Here is a 19,322-nt window from a genome sequence, read left to right on the forward strand (position 1 = left end):
ACCACATAAACTGTAATATTCCCTTCATCCCACAACCTGCCTTACACACTGTTGCCTAGCTCGCTAAAGTTAAGAACCTGGGGTGGTACATTTAGCATCACGTGATCACTTCCCAGTTACGAACCCACATTCACCTGCATCCCTACTAAACATCCTAGTTTCCCCTGACTCTACACTTCCAAACTTTCACTGAATAATCCACTACTGGTGATTGTAGAGCAAATAGCAGATTAACTGTAATGTTACTAGCTATGTGCCTGCTTGATAAAGTATATTGTTTTACTTGGAATTTCCTTTACTGTCCGTCAATATTTTAACTTTTTTGATTCATATTTTATTTATTCTGTTTGTTCCCAAGGATAAAATCAAATTTCACATGCCTGAAAATAAAATATATATAAATTAACGATTTTGAAAATGATAAGAGACAACTTTAGCAATGAATTTATTTACTAATGGTAAAGTTGCCACGTGTTAATTTTCAAATCAGAGCAATGGAACTTTTATTTATGTTTAAGTTTATAAACATAAATAAAATTCAGTCAGTAAAATGAAAGAATGGAAAATAATATACAAAACATAAATAAGGTGCAGAGGAGGAAAAACTGAAGAAAAAGATGATTCCTGATGATTACTATTTAAGAATAAAAAAGTAAATAAATGCAATATGAATACTTAATAAATAAATAAACAAATGAAATGAATTGCTTATAAATGCAAATTAATATATAAACTAAATAAATATAAATGCACAAAATTAATTACTTCTAAATACAAATTTGTATCAACATTATTCTAATAATGGCCAGCAGGAAATGAAAGTCTATACTATGAAACAGAAGATATCTTTTAGTGCTGTGATATACAATGGCAAAAATTGGCAGTACATATTGATTTAGCTTGTGCATTACTTCTGTGGAAGTCTGCACAACGAAATTCATTCTTATAACAGCACAGGAATGGCAATAATAGACCTTACATGTAAATACTTGCAATTTCTACATTTACACCAATTTAACTAAATAATGTATCTTTTATACATAAATATACTGATATTTCTCAGCTAAATCTTAATGAAAGGAAGAATAAACATCAATGTTGTATCACAAAAACATCATCACCATCATCAAATTTCTGCCATGTACCCTCACAAGGGGTATACAGGATATGATAGTACTACATGAAAAATTTACATCATTACTAACTTCCTATCTACAATTTTCCTACAAGACTCCGATATTATCAGATCTTATATTTCTGTCATCTAAGGAACTTTGTACAATATCAATTCACCTATATCTTGGTCTTCCTCTGGGTCGTTTTTCTGCCAACCTGGCAGAGAACACTTGCTTTGCTAATCTTTCCTCACCCATTCTGTTTAAGTGACCAAACCACCTGAGATTAGCTCTGCTAACGCATTCCTGGATGTTGACAATGTCTAGTTCTTTCCTAATATCCTTGTTTTTAATGTGATATTGCCATTGATGCCATCTGTTCATGCCTATAATCTTCCTCAGGACTCTCATATCTGCGATCTCTAGTCTTTGGTCTCTGGGCTTTACTTCTGACTCAGCTCTCAGATCCATAAGTTAAAACTGGTTTGAACACTGTCTTGTATACAGCTAATTTAGTGTTCTGACTAATTTCTCTCGTATTCCATATGAATTTATTCAATTGACTGCTTACTATACCAGCTTTGTTGATTCTGTTGTCTATTTCCATATTTAATTTACCATCTTCAGTAAAAATCGTGCCTAAGTAGCTGAAATGTTTTACTTATTCCACAGGTTCTCCATTCACAACACAGTTGACATTTTCAACAATTCTACCTATTTTCATCGTCTTTCTCTTTTTAATGCTGACCTTCATACCATATCTATTACAACAGTTATTCAATTTAGTCAGGGAATCTAGCAAACTTATAGTGGATTATTTAGCTGTATAACATCTTCTGCATAAAGCAGAGAGCATACATTAACATATCCAATTCTGATATCATGTTTAATTCCACTTTCCTTCATAATGCGATCCATATAGATAATGAATAACAGAGGGGATAATGTACATCCTTGTTTCACACCAGATTTAACATTAAACCAACTTCCTGTACTTCCTTCAATTCTAACTGCTGACTTGCAACTCAAATAAAGACTGAGTAGTGCTCGATATAATGCCCCATTGATACCATATAGCTGTTGCATATTGAATAGCTTCTCTCTTGGCACCTTGTTTATATGCCTTTTCCAGATAGATAAAACTTAAATACAGATCTTTGTTATATTCCCATGCTTTCTGAGCTATTTTCGTAAAGTGAAGATCTGATCCTGACAGCCTCTATTTGGTCGGAATCCAGCTTGTTCTTCACCAAGGTTTTCTTCTACAATTCTTCTCAACCGTTTCTCAAGTATACTTGCACATATCTTACCAGGAACACTCAGTAGGGAAATACCTCTGCAATTCTCACATTCAGTTTTATTTCCCTTTTTTATATATGGGTATTATGACAGCTCTACTCCAATCATCGGGAATTCGTCCCTCTGTCCAGGCTTTCTGAACTATGCAGTGCAGCCACTGCAAGACTTTTATACCACCATACTTCAGCATTTCTGGTCAAATATCATCTACTCCTGCTGCCTTTCCACATTTAAAGCCTTTGATGGCTTTTTCTACTTCAAGTATGGATATGTATTCCTGACTGTATGCCTGTTGAGTACTTTTTACAACTGTACTATCACTGCTTGTTTCATTTAGCAATTTCTCGAAGTAATTACTCCACACTTCAAGGATATCTTTTTCTCCCCTTTTCATGTCACCTTTATCATCTCTAACTCCTTTTACAGTACTCTTTCCTCATTTCTAAGCTTCTTCAATAACCTCCAAAATATTTTGCCACCTTCTTGATATTTATTTTCTATGTTCTTGCCAAAGTCCTCCAATGACTTTTGTTTAGCTAGTTTTACATAGTGTTTAGCTTTCTTACATTTGTCTCTGTATTCTCTAATAGCACAAGCTGACTTATTTGCCAGGAACTTTTGATATGCTTTCTTCTTTTCCTTCACTGCCTCTTTAACTTCCTGTGTCCACCATGGAGTTCTGATTTTTCTATCCTTGCAGACAGACAACCTCACCACATGCCTCTCTTGCTAAATCAATCAGTGTTTTCTTCAGGGCTTACCACTGAATCTCCAAGGTTTGGTTCCTGTTCTGAAACTCTTTCATTTTTTCTTGAATAATATTTGTGTATTTTAGTCTACAGTTCACATCTGAGAGCTGCTCAACTTTTATTTGCTTTAGTTATTCTTTTCAATATGAAATTCAGTTTTATCCTGCTCAAACTAAATAGTGATGACTTCCAATTTCAAATCCTCTGTGCACTCTGTTGTCCTGCACCAGGAAGAATACAGCATTATCAACAATAACATAGTCAATGAGACGTTTCTTATTCCTTGCCTCTTCTCTCCATGCGTGTGCACATTCCCCAACAAGGACCAACTTTTTCTTTTTCATTGTGTCAGTAGCTTTCTCTAGAGCCTCAAAAAAATTCCTTCACTTCTACCTTAGTAGAACCTTCTGTGGGACCATAGGCACAAATAAGTCTCATTGTCCAGTTCCCCATTCTGATATTTGCCCAAATCACTCTACTTGACACTGCCTGCCATTCAAGAAGATTAGCCTCGTATTTTGTGTTGAATACTATGGCAACTCCTTCTTTTCCTTGATTGTCATTGCCTGAATATAACATTTTGTATTTATTGCTCAGAAAGATCTCACCAGTTTCTGTCTTTTTTGTTTCAGTCACTCCTATTATGTTAATCTGTTACTTATCTAATTCCTCAGCTAGCTCCATTTCTTTGCCATTCAGGCTTCTTATGTTGATAGTACCGACCTTTAACTCTGGTGATGTTGAGTTGGGGTGTTTTTTCAGATTTGTTCCAGTAAGTGACTTTTCGCTGTTCACCCTGGTTCCCTGGTGAAAACAATTGGGGCCCTTGTTTAACCAGGCGACACCCCAGCCTGAATGAAATTTTGTCACGTTGTACCATCATTTTATGATTTGATTTAAGCCAATAAGAATTACAATTTGGTCACCTAAATCCCAAATTGCCAGCCCATCCTCGTTCGTTCAGTATCCAGGTAGATACCCAACAGGGTGCACCACGAGAAGGTGAGGATTGGACATTAGGTCAGAAGCCCTGGTTGGTTCTCCGTATTCCTTTAAAGGCAATGTGGAGGTCTCCTCTCAGTTATACAGCTTTGACCCTTAAGCACCTCATCACAAAAACAAATTTGTGAAAATTTATTTTATTACTGGCTACCATATATAACAGACTAATTAATGAGCTATCATTAATAGGGTCACACAAAGGGTCACAAAAATTAATAGGCTTCAAACAATTAATGAGTCTGAATTAATTTGAACATCAGTCTGAATTAATTTTAGACTGGTGTTCAAATGATTAGTTTTGAAAGGTTGAATAAACAGTATAACATATTTTACTTTTATTGCGCCACATTCACTCAAGAAATAACAAAGACCATGTGTTTATATATTTACAATAGAATAAAAGATGCACATGTATGCAACGTGTGTGCACGAATGCACACACACACAAATCCATATTAAATTGAAAATATTATAACAATCTTTACCTATCAAGATAGCAAGATTCAGAAGAAATTTTTTAATATCTTCTCATGGGAAATAAACATAATATCAGCCCTCCATACCTCTTATATTGTATTTTTATAACAGCTGACACATGTATAAAACTTTAGAATTTATTACAAGCCAATATATTTCATCTTATGTTACAAGGACATCGTCAAGAAGAGAATAAATGATCAGTTAAGATATTCAAAACATCAACCACAATAAATGTATATATATATATATATATATATATATATATATATGTAGAAAGTGTTTTTACCTTGGGTATAATACATGTTAAAGATGCCAAGCTATTTTAAACCTGGTGTATGTAAAATAAAATATTATAATTATTATATAAAACAGTTATTGGTGATTACTTCGCAAAACTTCGAAACTTGCAGAAAATCAGAGCAGTTAACATTTAGACAGTGCATCATAAAGTTTCACAAATCTCAAAAAATAGATGATTGAACTTAAATATACTGAAATGAAGAATCTCCATTTGATTCCAAAGAACTCTCTGTGTAGTGTCAATGAAATGGTAAGCAAGGTCAAGCTTCTCATATTTTAATAATTTGATGTATTCCTGATGTTCTTGAATTATAATCTTAGCAGAACTGCCTATCTGTCCAGAATAACAAAGTCGACATGAGCAGGGTTTAATAAACACAATGTAGGGAAATAGGTGGTAATTTATCTTTGGCAGATGGTACAAAAGAAATTTCTGAGCTGATATGAAAGTTTATGTGAAGAATATGCGCTATATGTTCTGATATTTGTTTAAAATACGATACGGACATTTTTTTAACCAAAGATTGTGGTCTGGCTTAGGAATGATTCTTATTGATAAATTTCTGGGTTGTTGTTTTTTTATTGTTATATAGTTATTTGTGTTTTATTGTTATTTGTTGTTATATACATTAGTTATCAACATGATTTTTATTTTATTTAACTCAAGAAAATTGACCATAAAACCCACATTATTTCAGTCAGTAACATATTCTGTTAGGTACCAAGAGATTGCGGCACTTGTTTCTCTATCTCTTCATCAGTTGCTGCTTATAATTAGTGACAGTCATGGACAAACCATCACTGATTGGCTACAGGTGGAGATTGAACTGCCCACTCAGTCTCCAAAAGCTAGATAGGGTTAAAAAGGCTTCACCTACTCCCTATAAGGGAATAAAAGATGTCAGTTGAGTTGATTAATTCTTTCATCAAAAAGATGTCAGAAGAACGGATTGCGTGAACTCCATGTATTAGAATTTTGATAATACTTGTCTTCTGTGAAAGATGATGGTGTGAAGAAGGATGAATGTAGATATTTGTGAAGGAAGGTATTTCTATGAACAGAAAATTCATTACTGCCTGTAGCAGTATAGATTATTAAAGTATCCAGAAAGTAAATTATACTTACCAAGAAATTATATTCTTCTTTAATTATTTTCCAAGTGTGAGCAAATAATGTTTACATGTGAAGTATCTTCACAACTAGGCTACTTATACACAAGAGACTGATCACTTTACATTAGTTGCCTTAGTATCCCATAATGCAAAGCACACTTCCTTTGAGGGAGGGTCACTGCCCAGACTGGCTTCGACCTTTAGTGAAAAAAGAAGATACTAAGTGTGAATTAATACAGGAGTCATATTTCTTATATACAAGTAGTAAAAAGATATGTCACCTTATTATTTAAACTCTGGATCAGAGATAGTTGTAGAAAGTTTTTCACTAAGTTACAAAGTAAATTATACTTGCCAAGAAATTTTATTCTTGTTTAATTATTTTTCCATGTGTAAACAAACAAAATTCATGTGCATCTTCACAACTAGGCTAGCTACTTAAATATAGAGGCTAATGACTTCATGTCAATTCCCTTAGAATCCCATATCCAAAGTGTGCATATCCAAAAGCACACTTCCTTTTGGATATGCACAATGCTATGTATTAAGAGTATATCACTCTGGGATCTCAACAAATATTGAAACAGTCTGGGTAGTGAGCCTCTCTTAATGCATAGCACTATGCATGTCGAAAAGAAAGTGTGCTTTGAATTATGGGATACTAAGGCAAACTGACATGAAGTGATCAACCTCTGCATAAAAGTAGCATAGTCATGAAGATACTTCATAAGTAAATTAAACTGTCACAAGTATAATTTACATTTGGAAAAAAAAGGAATAAACAAGAATATAACTTCTTGACAAGCTTTGTAACCAAATGAAAACTTTCAGCAACTATCCAGAAAGTCAAGACTATTGTTGGATTCACATTCAATAGTGAAGTTGATACAGGAGTGCATGGAGTTTAATTTTATCAGAAATTGCAGTAATTTGGACTCTGAGCAGGACCAAACTATGAAGATATCAGCTTGTTAGAATCTAAGAGTTTCCTGAAGTAGTATGTTGGTGAATAGAGAATTTTTCATGCCAGTCTCAACGTTTTGGAAAGTAATCACCATTAACTGTTTGTAATTTATATATATATAATTATTGTCCTTGCTTTGAAATATAAAGCTATCCACTGTTTTTATATGAAATATAATAGTACATTTTCCTGTTAACTCAGTTGTGAACAAGACTCAAGCACATAAACACATGCTACATGACTTATGTTTTGAATGTGTTTAAGTGATCTTTTCTTCTCTCTCTATGATGATGTCCTTGTAACATACGATGAAATATAGTGGAGTTTGATAAATTCTAATTTTCTACATGAGTCAGATGTTATAAAATATGTCCACTACACATTCCTTTAAAATGTCTAGTTCCATATTTATCAAATGTAAGAAGCACAAAATTTCTTACTAAATTTTCTGTTATAATATTTATAACTTATAAATTTATCAACAATTTATAAATTTATAAAGTTTATAAAGTTATAAACGATTTATAAATTTATAAAATTATAAAAAATTTACAAAGTTCAAAGATTATAAATTTGCAGTCTCTCAAGCCTCACTCTAAATGGGTGATTTTGCTGTATATACATAAAGAAAAATGAGAATGAACACCAATTAAATATTGAAATACTTACTCTGAAATACTACTTGTAAAACAGGTACAATTCTAAAGCCTCCTCCTTCTCCTCTACATGCTTCTTCTCTTAAAATCTTGAAGACCTTAATCACACAACATTTATGTCACACATTTAACTATATAAGATATAAATTTACAAAAAATTTAATAGTTTACAGAATCAGTTCATGAAAGCGCAGTCACTAAAAAGAAGAATAAATTTACAAACATTATAAGAGATAACCTTGCATCATGCATCTGTTAAAATATTAACCACAGGTACACTATAAATTTTCTGGCAAACAGACGGTCTGGCACCTCCTTTCGTCAAGACCAAAATTATGACAGCATACTTGAAATTCTGGTACCACCCAACTAATTCACCAAGAATTGCATACACGCAACACTATGTATATGGATGACATAGCATATGAACATGCTCACTTAATTATTTACAAATGCACTTGGAGATCTCTTGATTTTGAGTGACAGCCTATTTTGCTTACATTTAAACCTAGTTAGGATCAGTTCACAGTCATCATGACATCAAGAGTAAGTACAAGTCCATATCCACTTGCACTGTATTATTTATAGTCATGCATTCACATTTAATTTACGCTGAATTTTTAAGTTTCTTGCAGCCCATGGTAGAGATAAAAGTATTAAAAGGCATGATCAAATAGAAGCAAAGAAAATAATTTGACCATAAGGAAAGTTTTCTGTTGTTTATGTTTGCATTAATTACTAACTTGCTTTGATTTCAATTGAAAATCAGGGTTCTTACAATGGAAGAAATTTGAAAGTGGAATGAGATATACAGGTTTTATTCCTATGCACATTGTTATAATGATGCAGTCTGAGAAACATAAGCCAAAGTATAATAACAGGTACAATCAGGAAAGAAGAAAAAAAAATTAAATTAAATAAATAAATACATAAAAATTGGGAAGACATCTAATCTAGCACTACTACAATTCCAAAGTACAATTCTTCAGCCTAGTTAACTGAGTGGTTAGCATATCCACTATCCAATCAACAGGCTGCGAGTTCAAATTCAGCCATGGGCATAAATGTTTGAGTGTCTTTAGGAGAGAGGTGAATTTCATCATCCAGTGTGAGACCACTATTCTATTTAATGGAGGCCTGAAGCAGCTTGAAAGTTCTGTTTCATCTCAAAAGAGAGTTTCCATATAATGTGAAAATTGTCTGCACGTCCATGACAAGTGAGAATTTTTAGTTAACAAATATATAAAAAATAAAAAAATTAAAAAATCAGAAGAGGAGTTTAAATTTAATCCTTGGTTTTATTTGTGTAATACCAATTTTTTTTTTTATATGTTTTACCTGACTCAATGCACTGATCAGAGAATACTGGTCACTGCAAATGCCGGTTTTTCGATTTTTACTGATTTTGTAATAATGGAATGCGACCACTGAGAGAATAGCATACACATACATAGTTTTATCTTTAGAGTGCACTAAGTCATACAGCAAGATAACCAACCATCACAAAACAGCAACCTAAAATAGATACACAGTGGACAACATGTAATTAGCTTATTTCTTACTTAATAATAGAAATATACAGAATGTGACAGTTAACATGGATATTAAAACTTGAAAAAGTTCAGAAAGTATTTATTTTTCCAAAATATTCTGTATACTGATTCTAACCTAAATGCTTTTAGACTGTTTTCTGAGTTGCTCGTGATATCATTGGCCAGGGCCATCCTGCAATTTTCAGAGCCAATCAGAATTTAAAATTGCACTAATGCAGATAAGTGCATAAACTTAATCTCTTAAAGTTTCTGCTTGGTCTGACGAGATCCAAACAGTTCAAAACAGATGTCAGGCCAGTAAAGGTAATAAAAGGTGAATATATGGACTTCTGGGCTGAATTCTTCTAGTAGTGCAAACCAAGCAACTCCTATGCACAAGATTATATTCTCAGAAGCTCTCAGGAAAATTTTAGAAAAAATTAATCTAGCTATAAAAATCACACCTGCTTGGGGGGGGGGGGGCTACACCTAATGAGGAACATCCCTCCAGGTGGTGGAGGAAACCTGATGTGGAACTTGTTTCCTATTAGGGCTGCTCAAATATACTGAGTAAAGAGCCACATACCATGCAGATAGTGCTTGGGGGATGTAGCTGGACTACACTATTTCAGGGTGGAAGGGGGGGAACATAAAAACAGAAATCTGATCCTCCATGGTTATGCAATGGACTGGAGAGCCCATTCCCAGAAAACAACTACTACTACTACTACTACTTCAGGAAGTCGGAAAGAAAAACCCTCAACCTGAAAAAAATTGTTAATTGCTCAAGATAGGGAAGCAAGTCAGTATATGTCCTCAGAAAATGCAAGAAAGCTAAACTACATGTAAAAATAAATAAACTCAAGGGAAGACCAGTAAGAATCATCATCATCAAATTCCTGCCATGTACCCTCAAGGAGTGTACAGGATATGATAGTACCACATGAAAAATTTACATCATTACTAACTTCTTATCTACAATTTTCCTCCAAATCAGTCTGTTACTTGTCAAGACTTAAACATTATCAGATCTTATATTTCTATTGGCTAAGGCACTTTGTACCGTATTAATCCACCTATATCATGTTCTTCCTCTGGGTCGTTTTCCTGCCAACCTGGCAGAGAACACTTGCTTTGTTAATTTTTCCTCGCCCATTCTGTTTAAGTGAACATACACCTGAGATTAGTTCTGCTAACGCATTCCTGGATGCTGACAATGTCAAGTTCTTTCCTAATATCCCCGATTTTAACATGAAATTGACATTAATGCCATCTGTTCATGCCTCTAATCTTTCTCAGGACTCTCATATCTGCGGTCTCTAGACTTTGGTCAAGTGTTTTTATTTCTGACCCAGCTCTCAGATCCATAAGTTAAAACTGGCTTGAACACTGTCTTGTATACAGCTAATTTAGAGTTCCAACTAATTTCTCTCTTATTCCATATGAATTTATTCAGTTGACTTCCTACCATACCAGCTTTGTTGATTCTGTTGTCTATTTCGATTTTTAATTTACCATCTTCAGTAAAAATCGTGCCTAAGTAGCTGAAATGTTTTACTTGTTCCACAGGTTCCCCGTTTACAACACAGTTAACATTTTCAACAATTCTACCTATTTTCATTGTCTTTGTCTTTTTAATGCTGACCTTCATACCATATCTATTACAACAGTTCTTCAATTTAGAAAGGGAATCTTGTAAATTTGTAGCGGATTTATTTAGAAGTATAACATCGTCTGCATAAAGCAAACAGCTGACATTAACATCTCCAATTCTGATATCATGTTTAATACCACTTTCCTTCATAATGTGATCCATATAGATAATGAATAACAGAGGGGATAACGTACATCCTTGTTTCACACCAGATATAACATTAAACCATCTTTCTGTACTTCCTTCAATTCTAACTGCTGACTTACAACTCAAATAAAGACTAAGTATTGCTTGATATAATGCCCCATTGACACTATATAACTGTAGCGTATTGAATAACTTCACTCTGGGCACCTTGTCATATGCCTTTTTCAGATCGCCAAAACTTAAATACAGATCTTTGTTATATTCCCATGCTTTCTCAACTATCTGTCGTAAAGTGAAGACCTAATCCTGACAGCCTCTATTTGGTCTGAACCCAGCTTGTTCTTCACCAAGCTTTTCTTCCACAATTCTTCTCAACCGTTTCTCAAGTATACTTGCATAGATCTTGTCAGGAACACTCTGTAGGAAAATACCTCTGTAATTCTCACATTCAGTTTTATTTCCCTTTTTATATATGGTTAGAACTCTACTCCAATCATCGGGAATTCGTCCCTCTGTCAAGGCTTTCTGAACTATGCAGTGCAGCCACTGTAAGACTTTTATACCTCCATACTTCAGCATTTCTGGTCAAATATCATCTACTCCTGCTGCCTTTCCACATTTCAAGCCTTTGATGGCTTTTTCTACTTCAAGTATGGATATGTATTCCTGACTGTATGTTGAGTGTTTTTTTTTACCACTGTGCTATCACTGCTTGTTTCATTTAGCAATTTTTCGAAGTAATTGCTCCGAACTTCAAGGATATCTTTTTCTCCCCTTTTCATGTCACCTTTATCTTCTCTAAATAGTCTAAATAGACTAAATAATGATCACTTCCAATTTCAAATCCTCTGTACACTCTAGTGTCCTGCACCAGGGAGAAAACATCACTATCAACAATAACATAGTCAATGAGACTTATCTTATTCCTAGCCTCTTCTCTCCATGTGAATTTGTGCACATTTTTATGTTGGAACATGGTGTTAGTAATAATCAGTCCATGTCCTGAGCAGAAATCCAACAGATATTTGCCATTATTATTAACTTTGCTCTTTTCTCCAAATTTTCCCAAAATATTTTTGTATGTCTCACAACCATTTCCTACTCTGCTATTTAGATCCCCAACAAGGACACTTTTCCTTTTTCATTGTGTCAGTTGCTTTTTCTAAAGCCTCAAAAAATTCCTCCACTTCTACCTTAGTAGAACCTTCTGTGGGACCATAGGCACAAATAAGTCTTATTGTCCAGTTCCCCATTCTCATATTTGTCCACATTACTCTACTTGAGACTGACTGCCATTCAAGAAGATTAGCCTCATATTTTGTGTTGAATACTATGGCTACTCCTTCTTTTCCTTGATTGTCAATGCCTGAATATAACATTTTGTATTTATTGCTCAGAAAGATCTCACCAGTTTTTGTCTTTTTTGTTTCAGTCACCATTATTATGTTAATCTGGTACTTATCTAATTCCTCAGCTAGCTCCATTTCTTTGCCATTCAGGCTTCTTATGTTGATAGTACCGATCTTTAACTCTGGTGATGTTGAGTTTGGGTGTGCTTTCAGATTTGTTCCAGTAGCTGACTTTTCGCTTTTCACCCTGATTCCCTGGTAAAAACAACGGGGCCCCTTCCAGTCGGCATGAAATTTTGTCATGTTGTAATTTCATGCTGGCAACAATTTTTTTCAGAACCCTCATATCTGTGGTCTCTAGTCTTTGATCAAGTGCTTTATTTCTAATCAAACTCTCATATCCAAAACTTAAATCTGGTTTAAACAATGTTTTGTATATACTGTTAGTTTGGTGTTTTAGCCTATTTCTCTCTTATTCCATATAAATGTATTCAGCTGGCTACCCACCATACCAGATTTGCTTATTCTGTTGTCTATTTCCAGATTTAACCTGCCATCTTTACTAAAAACTGTGCCTAAATAATCTGAAATACTTTACTTGTTCTATAGGATCTCAATTCAGAATGCCGCTGAAGTTTTCTTTGCTCCTGCCTATTTTCATAGTTTTGGTCTTTATATTGCTGATTTTCATGCCAAATTTGCTGCAGCTGTTATTCAATTTAGTTAGAGAATCCTGGAGATGCGTACTAGATGGGTTTAGGAGTACAACATCATCTGCATAGAGCAAAGAGCTAAGTCTGAGATCTCTAATTCTAAGTTGATGCTACCTTTCTTTTATAATGTGATGCATATAGATGAAGAATAAGAGTGGAGATAATGTGCACCCTGGTTGCACATCTGATTTAACATCAAACCATCTTCCTATACCTCCTTCAATTCAAACTGCTGACTGACAACTTAAATATAGACTATGCATTGCTCTATGTAATGCTCCATTCACCCCATATAATTGTTGTGTTTTTGAAAGATTTTCTCTGGGAACCTAGTTGTATGCCTTTTCCTGATCTACAAAACTTAAGTACAGATACTTGTCATAATCCCACGATTTCTCAACTATTTGCCTTAAAGTGAAAATCTGATCTTGACAACCTCTATTTGGAGTGAACTCAGCTTGTTCTTCTCCAAGCTTCTCTTCCACAATCTTTCTCAACCTGTTTTCAAGTATGCTTGCATAAATAAAACAGGGAATAAAACTAAATGGGGGGAATTACAAAGGAATTCAGGCCCTCTGAATTATGCAATGTAGCCACCACAAAACTTTCGTACCTCTATACTTAAGCATTTCTGGTTGAATATCATCTACTCCAGCTGCCCTTCCACATTTAAAGTTTTTGACTGCTTTTTCTATCTCAAGTATTGATATGTACTCTTCCTTGCATTCCTTTTGAAAATTTTCTAGTATGGTTCTGTCTGTTAAATGTTTAATTCAACAGTCTTTCAAAGTAATTATTTCAGACATCTAGGATATCTTTATCTTCAGTTTTCATGTCACATTTATCATTTTTGATTAATTTTAACTCTTTCCTACATTTCTAAGCTTCTTCAACAGCCTCCAGAACATTTTGCCACCTTCATAATATTTATTTTCTATATTCTTAAAAGTCTTCCTATGACTTTTATTTAGTTACTTTTACATACATTTTAGCTCTCTTACATGTTTCTCTGTATTATTATTATTATTATTATTATTGTTCCAGGCAACCCCAAGGAGTTGACAGACTCATCGAGGGAGGCCCTAACATCATGTCAAGAACAACTATTCGACATTCACACAGTATCTATCATACCTTGCCTTGAACTCATTCACGGTCGTAGCACCCACAACAGACTCTGGAAGCTTATTCCACTCATTTACCATTCTCCAAGTAAAGAACCTAGCTCTAACACCCTTGTCCACCACGCTCTTGCCCAGCTTCCATTCATGGCCCCTAGTCCTCCCACCACCAGTCATATTTTCAAAAATATCTTCTGGATCAATCTTATAGAAACCCTTCAGTAATTTGAATTTCTCAATCATATCACCCCTCCTTCGCCTTTCGTCCAATCTCTGCAACCCACAAATCTCCAACCTATTCTCATAAGGTTCATTCCACAGACCTCTCATTTTGGTCACTCGTCTCTGGATCCTCTCCACTTCCTCCCCCAAGTGAAACCAAGTGAAAAATAAACTTTCAACATCTTTCTCTAAATCCAGAGTAATTTATTAAAAAAGGGTGGCACACCATTTGGCAACTCCTATAGGTAGAGATGACCTGCTAATGCTTCTGGCTGGTATCTCCACTTGGGCCTGTCTCCCACTGAAGAGACTTCAATAAAGGTTGAAACTAGTCTGGGTTGTGGCCCTTCCCTTAATGCATAACATTAGACATATCTGCAAGGAGATGTGTTTTGCATTATGGGAGATACTGAGTTAGGAGTGTTTGTAGCTTGCTCCACCTTTGCAAGGAGTGCCCTGGTGTTGTACCACCTTACCCCAGTCCTGAAGATACTTTCAGGCACAAACTTTGTTTGCTCACACTTGGATAAAGGATTAAACTAAGTTTATTATACTCTAACCAAGTGAAAAATAAACTTTCAACATCTTTCTCTAATGGTAACTTACAATTTCAAATCCTCTGTACACTCTTGTATGACCTAATCAATTAGGCTTTTCTTATTTCTTCTGTCATCTCTCCATGTAAGCTTGTGCACATCTTTATGTTGAAACATGGTGTTAGTAATGACTAGTCCATGTCCTGATCAGAAATCCAGTAAATACCATTATTATTAGCTTTGCCCTTTTCTCCAAATTTTCCCAAAATGTTCTTATATGACTGGTGGGATTAATTTCCTACTCTGCTGTTTTCAGATCTCCAACAAGGACCACTTTTTCCATTCTTTATGTCAGTTGACTGTTATGTCAACTGACATAAACATATGTCAAAAAATTTCTCCACTTCTTCCTTGGAAGAACCTTCTGTAGGACCATAGGCACAAACAAGTTTCATTTTTCATGTCCCCATTTTGAAGCTTATCCATATAACTCTACTTGAAATTGCCTTACAATCAAGAAGTTTATCTTCATGTTTGGTGTTGAATGCTATCTTTACTTCTTCCTTTCCTTGATCATTATTGCCTGAAAATAACATCCTATACTTAGTAATATTTCACCTGTTTTTGTCTTTATTTGTCTCAGTAATGCCAATTATGTCTACGTGATACTTTTCCAATTCTTCTGAAACATGATTTCCTTTCCATTAATACTCCTTATATTGATGGTTCCTATCTTCAGTTCTTCTGATGTTGGGTTTATTCTTCTTCTTCTAGATGTTGAGTTGGAGTTTGTTCCAATAGCTGACTTTTCACTGTTCATCCTGGTTCCCTGATGAAAACAGCCGAAGCCTTATTTAACCGGGAAATGCCTCAGCCGGTATCAAATCTCATGTTGTACCATCATATGCAACTCTGCCATAGATGGAGCTAATGCTCGTCCTTATGCCTGTCCAAAGCCCAAGTAAAAGAGGAAGGTTGAGTGATGGGCTAATTATACACTCTCATAAAAAATCCCTGATTACAGAAACCATGAGTGAAGCAAGAAATCCCTTGGGCAGAGTAAAACGACCCATTGTTCCCCCCCCCCCCCCGTCAGACGACTATTTACGAGACTTTAGAGAGGATCCAACAACTATAATGCAGGTAGGGCCAAGCCTTATGGAACCTTACTTGTGGATGAGGTCAATCACTCACCTTAAAATTAAACTTAAAATTGGAACATGGAACATTTGCACAATGTATCAAATTGGAAAAACTAGGCAGATAGTCAACGAGATGAGTACATACGATATTGATATCTTAAGAATTGCTACAAGATGGACAGGCTTGGTGAGATAAGAACAACCAACAAATACTGCATATTGTATTCTGGAGATGATGAAAGACATGAGAAAGGAGTTGTGGTGATTGTAAGTGAGAAAGCAAGGAAAAGCCTGATGCATTGGAACCCAGTAAATAATCGAATAATTGAATCCAGATTTTTCTCCAGGTTAACGAAATTGACCATCATACAAACATATGCACCCACAAATGATGCTGAAGAAATGGAGAAAGCCCAATTCTATAATCAACTTGAAAAAGTGATTGACAAAGTTCCTAAACAACATGATTTACTAATTTTGATGGGAGATAGGAATGCTAAAGTAGGAAAAACGAAGATGGATGATGAATGTGCTATAGGAAACGAAGCGAGTGATAAATAAAATGAAAATGGAGAACTTTTTACATCCTTCTGTGAATCATCCACCAGGCAGCATTAGTGAATAAGCTACTCTAAATCCTATTTTATCATTTTTATGAGTATTTTTCATCGAAATCAATCACCAAACGGAAACCTTAACAGTGGGTACTGAGGAGAGGAATACCTCTGCACAACCTATAAGTATGTATAGTGGATTAAATCAGCTATCTTTCCAATTCTAAATCATCCACGTGTAAGCGCTCACTATGCCTACCATACACAGCAAAGATGGCGGCAACAAAAGACAATGGGGAACGAGCACTCCATATCTTGACAGCACAGTGCCGTCGATCGCTGCCGATAAACCTATTACATGCTGCAGTTGAAAAACTGGTGTCACAGATAAAAAAAAAAAAAAAAAAGGATATATTCTGCTAGTTCTGTTGCCACTGGCTGCACGCTTCCTATGCCAAAACAGACGAATCCGAGCAAAAGCTACTTATCGAACTTAACTAGCCATTATTGTGTTCGCTGTGCCTCCCTTCGGTAAAACAATTTCTGAACATAGGTGAACGTGCCGAAAACCTCGAACAGCAAATCAATGCTTTAAACAAAACTTTGACCTCCAAAATACGTGCAGTGGAAGCTAAGCTCGAACAAATTGACAACTAACACAACGAAAGCTCAACTTTGCCCATGAATGAACTCTGTGATCTAATCGCATCAACAGTAAACAACTTGATGGAGGCTAAAAATAAAAAAACTCAATGCCGTCATTTTGAACTTTCCGACGGAAAAATAGAAAATCATTAAAAGAGGACATCAACAAACTAGCTGAAGAATGCAACATCGATCCTAAGAATATCATCAGGTGCCATCATTTCGGGACTATAAATAAAAGAAAGGACGGAAAAAACTTTCCACACCTAGTAAAAGTGACTTGCAACACACCGACAAGCACGTCAAAACTAATGACAGCGATCAAAGACACAAGTTCAAAGACACTTGTCCCCAATCGCACATACGTGCTTGACCAGATTTATCATTTGCACAAGGTAACAAAGATGCCAGCTTTAAAGACAACTCAAAGAAAAACATCAAAATGGTGACAACGGTTGAATCATGCACTACAGACAAGTTAAACTGGTGCAAAAACCAAGTGATGCCACTGGCAGTTACCATGGAGACCAGTATGCAGGCACTGCATAGGAAATTGCAAGACCCTTGTGGTCAAACATATGACTCACAAAAACCCTACACATCCACTTCACCAACATCTGTGACCTAAACTCCAACCTTAATAGTGTCCACTACCACCTTCAGTCTACCAAACCCCACCAACTCTTTCTGGCAGAAACTCAAATCTCACCTCTCCCCAGCACTATTTATCTCAACCTTCCAAACTACTCACTCATTAACAACTTTCATTCCAAGGGTGGTGTCTGCACATACATCCGCTCTGAGAGCACCAACCTAGAATCCTCACTCAGTCAAATTCAATTGCCGTCTCTATCGCTTCCCCAACACAACCAACCACTCTGAGCTCTTTAATTTCCTTTCCTTAAAAATTGACTTTCTCCAATCCCACTTTCCCAACAGCAAAATTATTCTCCTAGAAGATGTCCATAACACTAGCTGGCTTTCTTCCTCCAGTTGTACAGATCTTGCAGGCAGAGATGGTGTTCAGATGCCAATCAGAATACCAGATAACCCAAACCACTCCCCAAACACCCTAGATCTCTTTCTCACCAATGACCCCTCCAAATACACAGTGAAAGTAGTGAGCTCCCTGGGCAATTCTGACCACAATCTAGTGTTCATCTGCTCTCTCATGCAACAACACTTACACAGCCACTCCAATATAACAGTTTGGCATTATAACAGTGAGAAGTGGGACAGCCTCCGCAACTTCTATGCCACATTCCCATGGTTGAACTATTGTTTCCGGCGTTCCAACCCAAACACATGCACTGAACTTATTACCAAAGTAATCCTCACCAACATGGAAGCATACATTCCACACAGTACTCTGAACTGCCATTCCCTAACTAAACCCAGGTTCTCCAAAAGATGTGCCAAGGTTGTACAGATGAAACACCAGTTAACCATAACTGGCTGAAATCAAGAACCTCATCCTCCTTTAGAGCTTATACCAAAGCTATAAGCTTCAGTATAAGTTCTAATTTTTGTGCATCTATTATACTTCGGTATAATAGATGCACAAAAACAACCAATGCTTCTAAACTGTGTTCGAAAGAGCAAAAAGCAGGAAACTAGCAGCCTGTCCAAACGGCAGCTGAGCCTTTGGTCCCTCGCTAAAGCATTGGTCGTAACTTCTGCCCACCCCACACCCAGATGGCTCTATTGAATCATCACCCACAGAAAAAGCCTTCTGGCTTCACCCTTTACTTCCAGTGCATGCATAACTGACGATGGTAAATGTCCCCCCAACCATTTCAGACATCCAGCATACAATGCCCCTATATCCTTTTGCCAGGATGAGATCAGAAAAATACTGTCCAAATTAGACACAAAAAAGTCTCCTGGCCCTGATGGCATTCTCCCAACTGTCCTGAAAGTTTGTGCACCAGAACTGACACCTATCCTATGTCACCTATATATACTCTCTTGCTCCACTGGAATCTATCCCACACTGGAAATTAGCCTGTATTCAGCCCAATCCCAAGAA

At 35.8% G+C, this 19,322-nt stretch overlaps 1 protein-coding gene across 1 annotated transcript in view; it reads right to left on the minus strand.

The window, feature by feature from the left end:
* LOC150106343 (Fanconi anemia group I protein-like) overlaps positions 1 to 19,322 on the minus strand; it is a 370,741-nt gene that overhangs the window by 300,394 nt on the left and 51,025 nt on the right. The window contains exon 3 of the mRNA XM_090392981.1: positions 7,692 to 7,776. Coding sequence (XP_090249107.1) covers positions 7,692 to 7,776 — 85 coding nt within the window. The remainder of the gene's footprint in view (positions 1 to 7,691; positions 7,777 to 19,322) is intronic.

The sequence above is a fragment of the Typopeltis vanoorti genome, chromosome 5, assembly GCF_054136105.1.
Source record: "Typopeltis vanoorti isolate ZY-2024b chromosome 5, IOZ_Tvanoo_1.0, whole genome shotgun sequence".
NCBI classification, from domain to species: Eukaryota; Metazoa; Arthropoda; class Arachnida; order Uropygi; family Thelyphonidae; genus Typopeltis; species Typopeltis vanoorti.